Below are 13,347 nucleotides of genomic sequence, written 5' to 3'. Positions count from 1 at the left end.
AGCACTGATTCTCACCTTTGCCGGTCCTGCTCTGTAAGACAGGGAGAGAGAAGAAAGAATCTGAAGCACTTCCCTGCCGAATGCAGAGCCCAACTCCAGGCTCGATCTCAGGACCCTGAGATCATGACCTGAGTCAAAAACCAAGAGTTGGATGCGTAACTAATGGTACCACCCTGGTACCCCAAGTACATATTTTTTTAATTCTTCATCAGAGTATAAAGAAGTGCCCAAATCCTAAGTGTTCAGCTTAGCGAGTCTTCTTTAAGTAAACACACCTGTATAATTAGTATCTGAACTCCAAAACACAACCTGACCAAGCATACAGGAGCCCCCTTGTGTCCTGAGGTGACCTCTGTTCAAGGCAATGCTGGTGCCCACCCAGACCCACTCTTGGGGTGGCTGGGCCTTAGCTGTAGGAGGAGCATTTGCACTACAAAAATTGGCGGGCATTAATAGATCAGCCCCTGCCACCACTACTCCAGTGGCTAAACATTTGCCAGAAACCCCTGAGCTAATGCGCCACAGAGCTAGCCTTGGCTTCTGCCTTTGCTAGAAGGATAGAAATGGACAAGGCCTCTTTCTCAGCTTGACATAAAATGGATCATTGATTTTTGTGGGTTTTCTAAAATTTTATTTATTTGAGAGAGGGACAGAGATAGGAAGAGAGAACATGAGTGAGGAGAGGGAGAAACCAGCTCACCCCTGAGTAGGGATCCTGACGGGGCTCCATCCCAGGACTCTGGGATCATGACCTGAACCAAAGGCAGATGTTTAGCTGAGCCACCCAGGTGCCCCGATTTTTGTGTTTTGATGGCAAAAATGCCATTTTTCTCAGGCTGCTCTGTTGAGTAGGTGCAACTCCATAATTCCCAAAGGGGTGAGTGGGGTGTGTGAATGGACAAACTGATTTTTAAGTTATAAGGAAATGCACAGGGCCCACAGTAGCCAAGGTGAACATGAAGAGCCCAATGGAGGTGTTCTCTTACACTACCAGGTGTCACGAGTTACTATAAAACTGCAGTTGCCAGGATACTCTGGGGACAGTGCCTAAGAGGCAGACCCATCTGTCCATAGTCTTTGGTCTATGACAGGATCAAATTGACTCAACAGTGTCATCCATAAAAGCCAATTGTAGGGACGTCATGACCCGAGGGTAGGCAGGCCAGAGAAAGGTTCCATAAACAGGCCAGAGAAAGCATCAACCAGTGAGATGTTCAGTGAGTGAGCCAGCATTGTGCACCAGGCAACTGAGTTTCACTTCATCCAGGGTGTTTGGGGGCCATAGACCTGTCCGGATGGCCACCTCACGGCCCCATCGACCAGGGTCTCTTGCCCAGAGCCTGCTGTCAGCTGCTCTCACATGTGCCTCTATTTGTAATGGTGTGGTCTCTGCATTGCTCCGTCTGTACTCAGTCAAAATATGCTGTGGCTTTTTCCTCTAATGTGAAGTGTTACCTCTTTTCCCTCCCATGACAGCTGATCGAGTGAAGAAGGGATTTGACTTCCAGTGGCCCCAACCTGATAAGCCGATGTTCTTCTACGTGACCCAGGGCCAAGAGGAGATTGCTAGCTCAGGCACCTCCTACCTGAACAGGTAAGCAGAGACTCGCCCTTGACATCTCCAGGCTTCAGTGGCAGCTTGGCAGATAGCCACTAACCACCACTAAGGTGTTCTTTCTTCTGAAGCTTTTCCTTTACTTCCTTATCCCCATTTTTTGTGGACACCTAAACCAACAGCATATTTCCACCTTCCATCTTCAGTGTGTTTTTCTATTGAGCAAAAGTTGCTAAGCCCACGTGTGAAGCTTTTCTGTCCCTCGTGACTCCCTTGGTAAATGATGGGGAGCCCAGCTGTCCGTGCAGCGGGCCTTCACAGGGCTGCCCTGGAGGTGGAGCCGGCCCCACACCTCCCATGGTCTCTAGCCTCAGTCTCAGGAGCCCACGGGTGCCGCCTAGGAACTGAACGGCGGGTTTTCTTAGGACGGAAGCTGCAAATGTGGAGAAGATCACCACGAAGCTGCTAAAGGCGGGTGCCAAGCCTGACCAGATTGGCATCATCACACCTTACGAGGGCCAGCGCTCCTACCTGGTGCAGTACATGCAGTTCAGCGGCTCTCTGCACACCAAGCTCTACCAGGTGCGCGCACCCAATCGGGCCTGCTGGGTCCCACCACAGAAGCGGACCTTGACCTGACCTCCAGGCCTGTGGCCTGTGAACCGGCACAGTTTGGGGGGCGGGGGGGTGCATGTTCCTTCAGGTTTTTCTCAGGATAGTTTTCAGAGCAAAACTTAAAGTAATTCCAAGTTGAAACATATGGCATGATTATGTGCCGGCCTTACAGTGGATGTTACATAGTTGTGAAAACGCTGTTCACTCCTGTATCAACACCTGGATAAAATGTCCAGGATGTATATCCTTTCAGGATGCAGGACAACGTAATTATTTCTCTCTGCAGAAATGGACCAAAATGTAAAGTAATGACTGAGTGACGATGGCAGTTGGTCTCTGTTTTGTTAACTTGAGTACAGTCTAAGGTTTTTTGTGCCAAGCATGTATGTGTTTATCATTGGGAAACAGATTGCCAAGGTTAAAAAGCAACCAGAACCCAGGAAGGCCAGGAAAGTGGGTCGGGGGACCATGAAGGCCCGGTGGGAGCAGGCTCAGTCAAAGGGGTTCCCTCCTTGCTTCCTCACAGGCACAGCAAGCAGGTGGCTGGTGCCAGGGCTCTGCAGGCTTCAGGTGCCAGGCTCTTTGGTAGGATTGGACAGTGCATCTCAACACAGTTCACACAGTTAGAGGGTCCTCGAAGGCAGCCAGCTGGCTGACTGTGACCATGTGTCCCTTGTAGGAGGTAGAGATTGCCAGCGTGGACGCATTCCAGGGGCGAGAGAAGGACTTCATCATTCTTTCCTGCGTGCGAGCCAACGAGCACCAAGGCATTGGATTTTTAAACGACCCCAGGCGGCTTAATGTGGCCCTGACCAGAGCAAGGTATGGAGGCCTGAGTCCCATTAGGCTTTGCTGGTGGCAGGTGCCTCCCTCCTGACACAGGAGTTCTTGGAGGGATTTTCCCTCAGAATCTGGAGCTGGGAGGGTCCACCCAGGAGCCGCTTCCCTGCCTGGTTCTCCTCTTTGTCTGGTTGTTCTTGCATCACAGCTGAACCTTGGGCTGCATACAGGGCAGGACTGGACTTTGACAGCACCAGAGGGTAGAATGTTCCCAAGCAGCAATTTAGAAAGAATGCATTCCTATGAGACACCTTTGTTTCCTGTCCTGGTGGGTTTCTGTGGCCTCAGTTTTGCGGCAAGGGTCATCTAGGCCCTTTTGACCTAAGATCAAAATGCAATAGTTCAGGTTGTGTTCCTGCAGAGAATTGAATCCATGAATCTAATCTTTTGGTCTTGTATGCTTCTTTGACCCTAGAATGTAACCTGTCTTGAAATAATGATGATAGCAAAGGAGACCCAGAAAATAAGGAGGCCCCTTGTCACCTTGAGTAAAACCAGTCCTCAGCTGCCCTGTATCAGCTGGAAGTTAGGCTCACTTCACACGTTGGTTTTTTCCCCTCTCAGGGCATTTTGGTGGTTATCTGTTACCTCCTACCCCTTTCTAGGGTGCTCTCTTGTTTGGTGGCCAATACTGGGGCATATGGGGATCCTGAGACAGCTGGGTAGGGTGAGCATCCACCAGAGAAGCCAGTCCCCAGCTTGGTCATTGAGTTCTGTGCCCTGGGCTTTTGGGGTTCCCGAGGCACAGAGCCTGCTGGGACTGGTGATGATCTCCCAGGAGGCCGATTCATGGCTGAAAACAAGGAGACTCCTCTGAGCTCATCTGCTCATGGAAGCATTTGATACCTGGGCTCCTCAGAAATTGTTTTCAGATATACCCGGTGTGCTGTTGGCAGTTCGCACAGTGGGCTTCAGTGCCAGCTCCATCCCTGTGACCAGCAGTGTACCTGTCTGCCCCCAGCAGGCCAGGTGTCTAGGCAGGGAGGGAGAGGATGCCGGGAGAGCAGCCTGGGCTTAACTTCTGTCACCTTGGATGTGGATTTTGAGTCTGTTCAGTCTTTCCTCATTGTTCTACGTGGTGTTCCACTCATCATGTAGAGCCCTAAACACCATATTTTCATGCCCATACCTTGCAGGTATGGGGTTATTATTGTGGGCAACCCAAAGGCCCTGTCCAAGCAGCCCCTCTGGAACCACCTGCTGAACTATTACAAGGAGCAAAAGGTGCTGGTGGAGGGGCCCCTGAACAACCTGCGGGAGAGCCTTATGCAGTTTAGCAAGCCCAGGAAGCTGGTCAATACCATCAACCCGGTGAGTACCAGTGTAGGCTGGCAGAGGGGCATGGAGGAAGACAGGGTCAGGAACCCTCTTCTCCCTCAGACTGGTGTTCCTAGCACGTGGCTGTGAGCAGTAGCAGGTGTAACCAGCGACCGGTGTGAGCTGAGGCTAGACATGCATGTCCATGTGCACGAGAGTGATGGAGCTGGCCTGTTGTCACAGAGCTCCCCCACCCCAGGTCTCTCAAGTGTTATAAGGCGCTCTCAGACCTGGCCTTTTAGGACACAAAGTCATGAGTGGTGTTTAGGAGTTGGACATAGTGAACCCAGGGTGCTCTAGGGGACTTAGAAGCCATGATGTTGCTTGAGGTGAAGCCTGAACGTATCTATGTTCAGCATCAAAGGTCAGGTCTGTAAAAAAAAAAAAAAAAAAAAGGCCAGGTCTGTGGAGTAGGGTGGGTGAGGCCCAGAGCCCACTGGTCAGCAAGCCCCTCAGGGTTGGCCTAGGCATGGCCTGGGAGGTGGCCGGGCCCTCAGATCTTAAGAGAGTTCATCTTGTGTCAAGGTGATAAATTCCTCACCTATCTAAACCCTCTGCAGGGAGCCCGCTTCATGACGACAGCCATGTATGATGCCCGGGAGGCTATTATCCCAGGGTCAGTCTATGATCGGAGCAGCCAGGGTGAGTCTGCTGCAGGAGGAGGGGTGGGTGGGGTGGGACCACACTGGCCCTGTGCATGTTGATCATTCCCACGCCTGCAGCTTTTGGCCCTATCACTCCTGGGGTGACCTCCCAAGCCTCAGTCCGCAGAAACTGCCTCACAAAGCTCTTTGTTGCCTTCCCTTGTCTGAAATCAGAGAATTGGTTGTCAGTTTCTGAATACAAATTTTTTTCTTTTTAAGAGTTTATTTATTCACGAGAGGCAGAGATATAGGCAGAGAAGCAGGCTCCACGCAGGGGGCCCGATGTGGGACTCGGTTCCAGGTCTCGAGGATCACACACTGGGCCAAAGGCAGCCTCTCAACTGCTGAGCCACCCAGGTGTCCCATAAACCTTTTTTTTTTTTTTTTTTTTAATACCAGAGCTCTGCTTATGGAGGTTTGCAGGCACATACTGCAGCCCTGCCTGTTTGCCCCTGTGCCCCATGCCATAGTGCTCCCTGCCTACCTTGCCCTTTGTGCCTCCACTCAGTGGGGGGGTGGGCACTCCTGCAGCTCCTCCAGGCCACCCATAGCCTCAGTTCTGGTTGCATGGTCCTTCTTGTTTCTGTGTACTCTCTGAGACCACACTTCTGGGTGGGGTCTCTGTCCTGAGGCTGAGCCTTAACCCCTGCTGTATGGAACACCTCCTCTTGCCTGAGCCAGTGTCTAGACGGTTCCCATTCATCTCCCAGGTCCCTGTCTCCTAAGGCCTTTCCCTGCCCTAGCCTCTACAGAGGGTGACTGGCTCACCCAGGTGCTTGGTGCCACAGCCTGCATTTTACACTGAGCTTCATCTCCACCTGGGCTCACTGGCCATCCTGGGGCCAGGTACACCCCAACATTTCCTCTCTTGTGTGAAGTAGGAAAACCCCCTTTCCTTGCCTAGTATTCTGGTTGCTGAGCTCAAGTGACGGATGTCATTGCTACATCCAGTGAGTTGCTAGGTAGGGTGCTCTGGGCCCATCCTTCATCCTTGAGCTTACCATGGGCCCAGATAAGGCACTTTCAGCCTTGGGGGTGGTGGGGGGTGGCGGGGAGCAGATCATAAGGCTTTGCTGTCATGCCTTGGCTCCCTTTGGCTTCCCAGCCCCTGGAGCAGCTGCGTGCAGATGGAGATATGCCTAGCTCTGGGGCTACCTTGGGGCCTTCATCTTCAGTGCCATTCACTGGTCTGTTCACTCGGGTTTTTTCTTGCTTTTGGGTGGTGGTGGAGAGTGGGGTGCAGGTTACACGAATATAAAATTTTCCCTTTTATTTTTTCAGTTGGAAATGCAACTTAGCTTTAGTCTTTTGGATGCTGGTAGGCCGTGATTCTCCTAAGTCCCCTTGGAAAAAAGGCTTGTTCCCAGGAGCCAGCCCCAGAGAGGCTGTCAAGAGTGGGGATTGAATTGTGAGATTCTCTATCAGGTGGCTTTGCTGTAGGGGTACACCAAGAAACACCATGGCACTCAGAGCAGTGACAAGATGAGATTGACATTCCAACTGTTCAAGCTGCCATTTGTGGGGTGGGCAATTGGCTCATTGGCATGTGGTGGGTGACACCTGCTGTCCACCTTGTGTCTTGCAGGCCGGCCCTCAAACATGTACTTCCAGACCCACGACCAGATCGGCATGATTAGTGCAGGCCCCAGCCACGTGGCTGCCATGAACATTCCCATCCCCTTCAACCTGGTCATGCCCCCCATGCCACCACCAGGATATTTTGGACAAGCAAATGGGCCAGCCGCAGGTGAGTGCCAGGTGGCAGCATGTAGGCAAAAAGCACGTTGGTGTTGGAGTTTGTGCACATCTGGGCTTTGGACAGTTGGGTTTGTTGGTTGGATGCTGACCTCCTTCAAGGAACCCTGGACTTCTGTCTTTCAGGCCGGGGTACCCCAAAAGGCAAGACTGGTCGTGGGGGGCGCCAGAAGAACCGCTTTGGGCTCCCTGGACCCAGCCAGACGAATCTCCCCAACAGCCAGGCCAGCCAGGATGTGGCATCGCAGCCCTTCTCCCAGGGCGCCCTGACACAGGGCTACATCTCCATGAGCCAGCCCTCCCAGATGAGCCAGCCTGGCCTCTCCCAGCCCGAGTTGTCCCAGGTGAGCCAGCAGCAGGGAAGTCAGGATGGCCTGGGGGGGCCCTCCACACAAGGACCTGAGCATGGCTCCGCACAGCACCCTCCGTAGGTACACCATGTGGGTGTAAGCTCTAAAACCTGTCGTTCTCTACACTGTCTTAGGCAGTTGGCCTGGGTTACGTATGTTCTTTGGTGAGGTAACCAGTGTGGATCTCCTGCCACTTAGGCTTCACCAGGTTTTCCAGAATCTTCTCTGGAGCAGGTTCTTGAGGCTGGAACAATACATGCACATCTTAGCTCCCAACTTTGTTTTTCAGGACAGTTACCTTGGCGATGAGTTTAAGTCACAGATTGATGTGGCACTGTCGCAAGACTCCACGTACCAAGGGGAGCGGGCATACCAGCACGGCGGAGTGACAGGGCTGTCCCAGTACTAGAAGGCAAGCTGACCCCTGCAGGAGGTCTTCACCAGGACCTGGACTTGATGGGAAATTTGGGAAATGTGTAGTAGGGGTCTCAGGTCCCCTGAAGCCAGCTCTTCCTGTGGCCAGTCATTTCAGCGCCCTGTTCATCTGCTCATGGTGGCAGGGGGATGTGAGCTTCATGCATGGTGCTCCTTCCCTGAAAGAGTCCTAGAGCTCCGTGAGGAAGGGTGGATGTGGGAGTCCCGGCCCCAGATACACTGGGCACCTCTGCAAGAGGACTTCTGGGCGGTGTTCAGGCCCTCACCTCTGGTTCCCCTGAACATAGTGTGGCCAGAGTTGGATGAGCATGGGCCTGGGTCCCCTTCCCCACACATGGTGTGTGCTGGCTAAGTGGGGTGCTGGTGCCACTGGCAGAAGGAGCCCCTTAACTCTCGGCTTCCTTTTCAGCTGGGGAGCACTAGTCTGGGCACCCAGCCAGCCTCTGAGGTCCCATTTCCCAGGCGCACCGTGGGGTGGGGGGGAAAGCCCTGTACCCTTGGTGGTGGGTGCTGTGTGGGCCTCTGCCTTCTCTGATGGCCCCTTGTCCTCCCTCCCTCCCTCCCTGCAGGTGGCAGCGGAAGAGCTAAGCTATGTGGCTTAGTCCATCAGCATCTTATTCTGGGTAATAAAAAATAAAAATAAATGGATACCTGTTTTCCACTGCTAAAACTGAAGCACCACTGTGAGCAACAGGAGAGGGAGAGGAGCACCCGAGGGAGGAGCCCGAGACAGAGCGAGCGCCCACTGCTGGCCCGCGGCGGCGAGGAGAAGGAGAAGGGAGAGCGGGAGGCGGGCGGCCTCGGAGGACCGCCCGCCAGCGAGCCCTGCCAGCCCCGCTCGCCAAGGAGGCCCAGCGCTCGCCGCGTCCACACCTGGGTCTGCGACCAGGGCGGAGGGAGGAAGACCCTCATCTCAGAGTAGCCCTTTCCTCTGTTCTTTTCTTTCTGTTTCTCTTTTATTGAAAGGGGACTACGTTTTAGCAGGAAAAACTTCGCATTTCTGTGCCGAGCAGGCTCCTTGCGGGGCAGCCGTGCCGGGAAAGCCCCGCGGAGGTGTGGGTTCTGTCCACACCAGCTCTGAAACTGCCCTGGTCACGCTGCCTGTGTTCTAAGAGCGTTTCATTTAAAGAAAACACGGTGTTTTGGGTTTTTGTTTGTTTTTTAAAAGATTCTTTCAAAGGAGTACTGAAAAATCTACTTTCCTGAGTTTGTCTCTCAAATCTTAGCGGCGGACCTGGGAGATGCGAGAAGCTTCCAGAAACGAAGTTTAAACAAACCAACACATCTCAAGATTAAGATCAACACCTGTGACGGGATCACGAGGAGGATTTTTGTTTTCAGTTTTAGCTTCCAGCGGCTTCTCCCTGCACGTCAGGGTGGTGAGAGAGCACCGTGTCGTCCCGGGCCAGGCAGCCCCACAGTCTCCGCTGGACTCTGAGAAGCAAAGTGCTTCCTACATGCGGTGGACTAGTGCCCACCCACCCCGGGACGGGCCTTGGGCAGGACTGGCTGTGAGGCCAGAGGGTGGGGAGGTGGCTGTTCCCCGGCCAGTGGCTTCTTCCCCAGGGGTCCTTCCTGAGGATTTGGTGGAAGACAGCAGCCGAGAGGACCCATCCCCAGGGAGGCACCCACAGTACCTGTGGCTGCTTAGACATGCTGAGCGCCCCACCTGCCTTGTTCTCTACCCCACCCTCCAAGCTGGGAACCCCTCTACCTGTGGGTACAGCTGTGGTGGGGTGGGGTGATTTCTGCTTTTTTTTTTTTTTTTTTTTTTGGGAAAAGGAGTAAGTTTCAAAAATAAGTTGGTTCTGTGCCGAAGGGGCTGGGAGGGGCTTGTCACATCAGCTAGCACAGGGGGCTTTTGTCTGGTTGGGTCTGGGCCACGACTCAAGAAGGAGCTGTAGCTGGGAGAGCCACCCCCAGCTCCTTGCACACCACGGTGAGGTAGTCTCCCTGGCAACCACCTCTTTGGGGACCATCCCTTGCCTACCTGGGCCCTGGTGACCCTGATCCCCTTCCCCAGTGTCCCTGTCCCTGTGAGGCTGACGCCCTTATCAAAGCCTCCAGATTCCAGCTTGTACTTGGGAGATGGGGACACACAGGCCACCTTCCTTCTGGCAAGGCCTCTTATTTATTACCATTGCTGTAGGGCTTTCGGTTTCCCCCTTCTTTTGATAGGCCACATAGAGGCATAGAGTTTGGATAGGTTTCCGCTATGACCCCTTGTGCGACACACCCCGTGGGCCACACCTTGTGCCCACCCGCCTGCCCTGTTCTGTTCCTTGGAACGCTTTGCCTCTGCTTTGTGCTGTTCGCTTTGTTCTCCACCTTCATAGCAGCAGTTATTCTGTTTTCCAAATGGAGCATCTGTACCAGCTTAATGTAACTTTTGATTTTGGGTCGATTTGTTTTAAGCTCTATTGTCACCAATAAAATCTTAATAAACAGCTGTTGTGTTCACACTGCGGCAGATAAACTGCAGATGGCAGAGCACTTGATCTGGGGTCTGGCTGGTTGGGAGCTTTGGGGGCACCTGGATGGCCAGGCTAGAACGGCCAGCTGTGCCAGCACAGGGACGGGCAGCCCCTGGTGGGTAGTACCTAGGGGTGCTGTGGGCAGCTCCCACCCTCGTGGGCAGGTTAGACATGCCGCTTCCTGGAGATGAGGATCTAGGAACCCAGCCCTGGGAGCACAGGGTAGGTGGTGTCACTGTGGGTCGTCCCATCACCCTGGCAGCAGGTCGTAGTGGATGCCACTGCCTCCTCTCCCACCCTCAGGTCACCAGACTGGAGACAGGGGAGCGGACCACGCAGTGTTTATTGTTTGGGCCCCGCCTGGCTCCGTCAGCGGCAGCCACACTCGTCCACCACCATGTCCTCGTAGTGCCGCAGTACCACGTTGTCGCTGTTGTCAAAGAAGAGCACTGAGATGGGCGACAGGCGCGCGGGCACGCAGCAGGGCAGGCCGGCGGCGCCGGGGGCAGCCGCGTGCATGAGTGCGCGCAGCACGGCGTGGTTGAGCGGGGGCGTCCCGCCGGGTCCCGACAGCGTGGCGGGCAGCGAGCACTGGCCCTGGCAGTAGTTGGCCAGGAAGCCGCGCGGCGCAATGACCCAGCGGTGCCAGCCCACCTCGCGGAAGCTCACGTAGAGCCGCCTCGTGCGACACGCGCCCCCGGGGCTGCCGCCCAGGGCGGGCTCGGCTTCGCGCCGCGGCCGGGCCAGTGGGTGGCACAGGCGCGGGTCAAGGGTCACCAGCAGCAGCGAGGCCTCGGCCAGGCGCGCGCAGGCGGCGGGGGCCCGGGGACGCAGCGCCAGCGCCAGGCGGAGGCTGCGCGGCGCCGACGCGTTGCGGGCCCAGGCGGCGCCCAGCAGCTCGGCGCGCACCGGCGTTCCCAGGGTGGGCACCGCCTGGCGGAGCAGCACCGGCCTGGCGCCGCCGGCCTCGCCCTCCGCCGCCCGCGCCAAGCTCAGCTCCCAGCCGGCCGCCGTCTCCGCCGCCGCAAAGCGCAGCTCCAGGCGGGCCCGGCTCGGGCGCTCGGCGGCTTCCACGGCCGACAGATCGAAGACGACGGTCCATTCAGGGCACTGTCCCGCGGCCCATGCGGGCTCCGGGGGCCGGGTGGGCGCACCTGGGGAGGCAGGGAGAGGGCTGGGCTCGCGCTGCGCCCCGTGCCCTGCCCCAACCGCCAAGGGTCTCGATCGCGGACCGGACCAGGGAGAGGTGGAGCGCCTGGGGCTGCGGGCGCCGCTAGAAGGCGTCAAATGGTGTGAAGCGGCGCGCGGGGGGCGGGGAGTGATGGGTGGGGGGCAGGGCGTCGCTTGCAAGGAAGAGGAGGCCCAGCGCCAGGCACGGCGGCCTGCGGCGGGCCCCGGGCAGGGTGAGAGATGAACGGATGCCTGGGGCCCGTGGGGAAGTGATGCCGGAGAGGTGGTATCTGCAGGAAAGGCATCAAATGGCGTGAAACAGCGGGGGACGGAGGGGAGAGGGGGGCAGGGCTTCGGCTGCAAGCTAGGGGCCTTGCCCGGTGCAAGGAGCCTGGCCTTCGGGCCACTCCGACCGGTCCCTGCAGGTGCCCACGGGGAGGAGCGGATGGAGTGCGGAGGCTCCGGTTGCTCGTGGGCCGGACTGGGCGGGTGGGACGTTCGGAGCTGCTCTGGCCTCCCCCACTCGTGGAGGGGCGCACAGCGGGGTCTCCGCCTCCTCGACACACGCCCCCAGCGCAGACCCCACTCACCGCGGTCCGGGATGTGGCGCACGATGTTTCCGGCGACCCCCAGCTCCTCCACGTGGCACGGTCTCAGGGTGGTCCCCTGGGGCGTCCGCCGCGGGCCCACCCTGGCCTCCTGGGGGTCCCGGTGGCGGAAGAGGCGCCACATGACGGGGGGTACGGGCCGGGGCTTGGGGGCGCCCCGGTGCACGTCGGGCAGCCCGAGAGCCTGCAGCAGGGCGGCGGCGGGGCCCGGGGGCGCGGGGGCGCGGGCTGGGGGCGGTGAGGGCAGCAGCAGGGCCAGGAGGAGGAAGAGGACGCGGCGGCCAGGAGGGCGGCGCAGCGCGGGCATCTTCCTCGCTGGCGGCGGCCGGACGAGTGCTCAGGGGCCGCCGGGCACCCTCGACTTGCAGGCTGGGGGCGGGGCCGAGGTCCCCGAGGGGCCAGGACGGAGGGCTGGGGCTGGGCGGGGTCAGGGTCCCCAGGGGACGTGGCCGCGGTCCAGAAGCCGGACGGGGGTAGACCCCGGGGGCGGGGTCTCGGGGTGCGGGTCCAGGGGGAGGTGACCGGGAGTGGCCGGGCCCAGGCGGGGCGGAGCTGGACAGAGCCGCAGTCCCGGGGAGGGGCGGGGTCGGTTCCGAGGGGGCGGGGCCGGGCGGGGAGGGTGCTGAGGGGTGGGCGGGCGATCAGGGAGCTCAGAAGCGCTTGTCCTTCACCAGGCCGTTCCGCAGCGGCTTCCTGGGGGCCAGAACCGGGCCCAGGTTAGCCCCGGGCCCCATGCCCCGCGTGCCACCCTGCCTCGCCTGCATCGCCCTCCACATCCCTCTTTCCTGCCAGACGGAGACCGACCTGGCTCCTTCCTTCCTACCCGCACGGCCATCAGACCTTTGCCTCCCGCCTGGCGGGCTCGGCGTCCCTGCCCCTCCCAATTACACCCTCCTCTCTCCTCCCTCCTGCGCTACCCACGGCCGGTAGAGGGCAAAAGCCTGATCTAACCGCCCCCCCGCCACTTGGGTCTGGATAAACCCTGCACTCCATACTCCTCCCTTCCAGGCGCTGCGCACAAGGGGCCGCGCTCCCTGACCCTCCAGCCAGGGAGAGCTCCTCCCCTGGCTCTGGTCGCCCTGTGATTCTCCCGCCACTGCCCTCTGCATCCGCCACAGCCCCTACTTTCTTTCCATGTTCCTAAAACAACTTAAGCAGTTTTAAAACTCTAATATAGTGTCCAGGTTAAGTCCAGAGAAAGGCCCCTAATTTCTAGATAACGTATGGTTTGCATAAAGATGTCTTCTGGGGGTGCCTGAGTGGTCCAGTGGGTTAGGCGTCTGCCTTGGGCTCAGATCATATGTTGGGGTCCTGGGATCCAGCGTCTGGTGTCGGGCCCCCTGCTCAGGGGGGAGGGGTGGGGAGTCTGCTTCTCCCTCTCTCTTCTCCCTGTTTTCTCCCTCTCCCACTCTCCCCAGTAAAATCAATATATAATACACACACACACGTCTTCTGCACCCAAATGTTCCAAAAAGGCAACACTGACCTTGCTCCTGTGTGCACTACCACTCTCCATAAATTCCATTTTCACTGCCTGCAACAGTGGCGGCGCTCGGGTTCTGACTGGGGGGTGTGCCCGGGGCC

The 13,347-nt window shown here is 57.5% G+C and overlaps 2 protein-coding genes across 3 annotated transcripts in view; one reads left to right on the top strand and one right to left on the bottom strand.

Moving 5' to 3' along the window:
* UPF1 (UPF1 RNA helicase and ATPase) overlaps positions 1 to 9,971 on the top strand; it is a 36,620-nt gene extending 26,649 nt beyond the window's left edge. For both annotated transcript variants that reach the window (XM_038566788.1, XM_038566789.1), the window contains exons 16-24: positions 1,477 to 1,594; positions 1,981 to 2,137; positions 2,850 to 2,992; positions 4,147 to 4,321; positions 4,888 to 4,969; positions 6,557 to 6,718; positions 6,853 to 7,070; positions 7,366 to 7,488; positions 8,081 to 9,971. In XM_038566788.1, the coding sequence (XP_038422716.1) occupies positions 1,477 to 1,594; positions 1,981 to 2,137; positions 2,850 to 2,992; positions 4,147 to 4,321; positions 4,888 to 4,969; positions 6,557 to 6,718; positions 6,853 to 7,070; positions 7,366 to 7,485 (1,175 nt within the window). In that variant the 3' untranslated portion in view covers positions 7,486 to 7,488; positions 8,081 to 9,971. The remainder of the gene's footprint in view (positions 1 to 1,476; positions 1,595 to 1,980; positions 2,138 to 2,849; positions 2,993 to 4,146; positions 4,322 to 4,887; positions 4,970 to 6,556; positions 6,719 to 6,852; positions 7,071 to 7,365; positions 7,489 to 8,080) is intronic.
* Positions 9,972 to 10,310: 339 nt separating this feature from the next.
* Positions 10,311 to 12,089, bottom strand: GDF1 (growth differentiation factor 1). The gene is made up of 2 exons (XM_038566790.1): positions 11,746 to 12,089; positions 10,311 to 11,139 (listed from the first exon to the last, which is right to left on the bottom strand). Exons 1-2 carry the CDS (start codon positions 12,068 to 12,070, stop codon positions 10,355 to 10,357), a joined length of 1,110 nt encoding a protein of 369 aa, XP_038422718.1. The 5' UTR covers positions 12,071 to 12,089; the 3' UTR covers positions 10,311 to 10,354.
* Between the last annotated feature and the right edge of the window lie 1,258 nt (positions 12,090 to 13,347).

Source organism: Canis lupus, chromosome 20 (assembly GCF_011100685.1).
Source record: "Canis lupus familiaris isolate Mischka breed German Shepherd chromosome 20, alternate assembly UU_Cfam_GSD_1.0, whole genome shotgun sequence".
Classification (NCBI taxonomy): domain Eukaryota; kingdom Metazoa; phylum Chordata; class Mammalia; order Carnivora; family Canidae; genus Canis; species Canis lupus.
The sequence above is the reverse complement of the archived record's forward strand: the minus strand, read 5'-3'. Positions and strand labels throughout refer to the sequence as shown.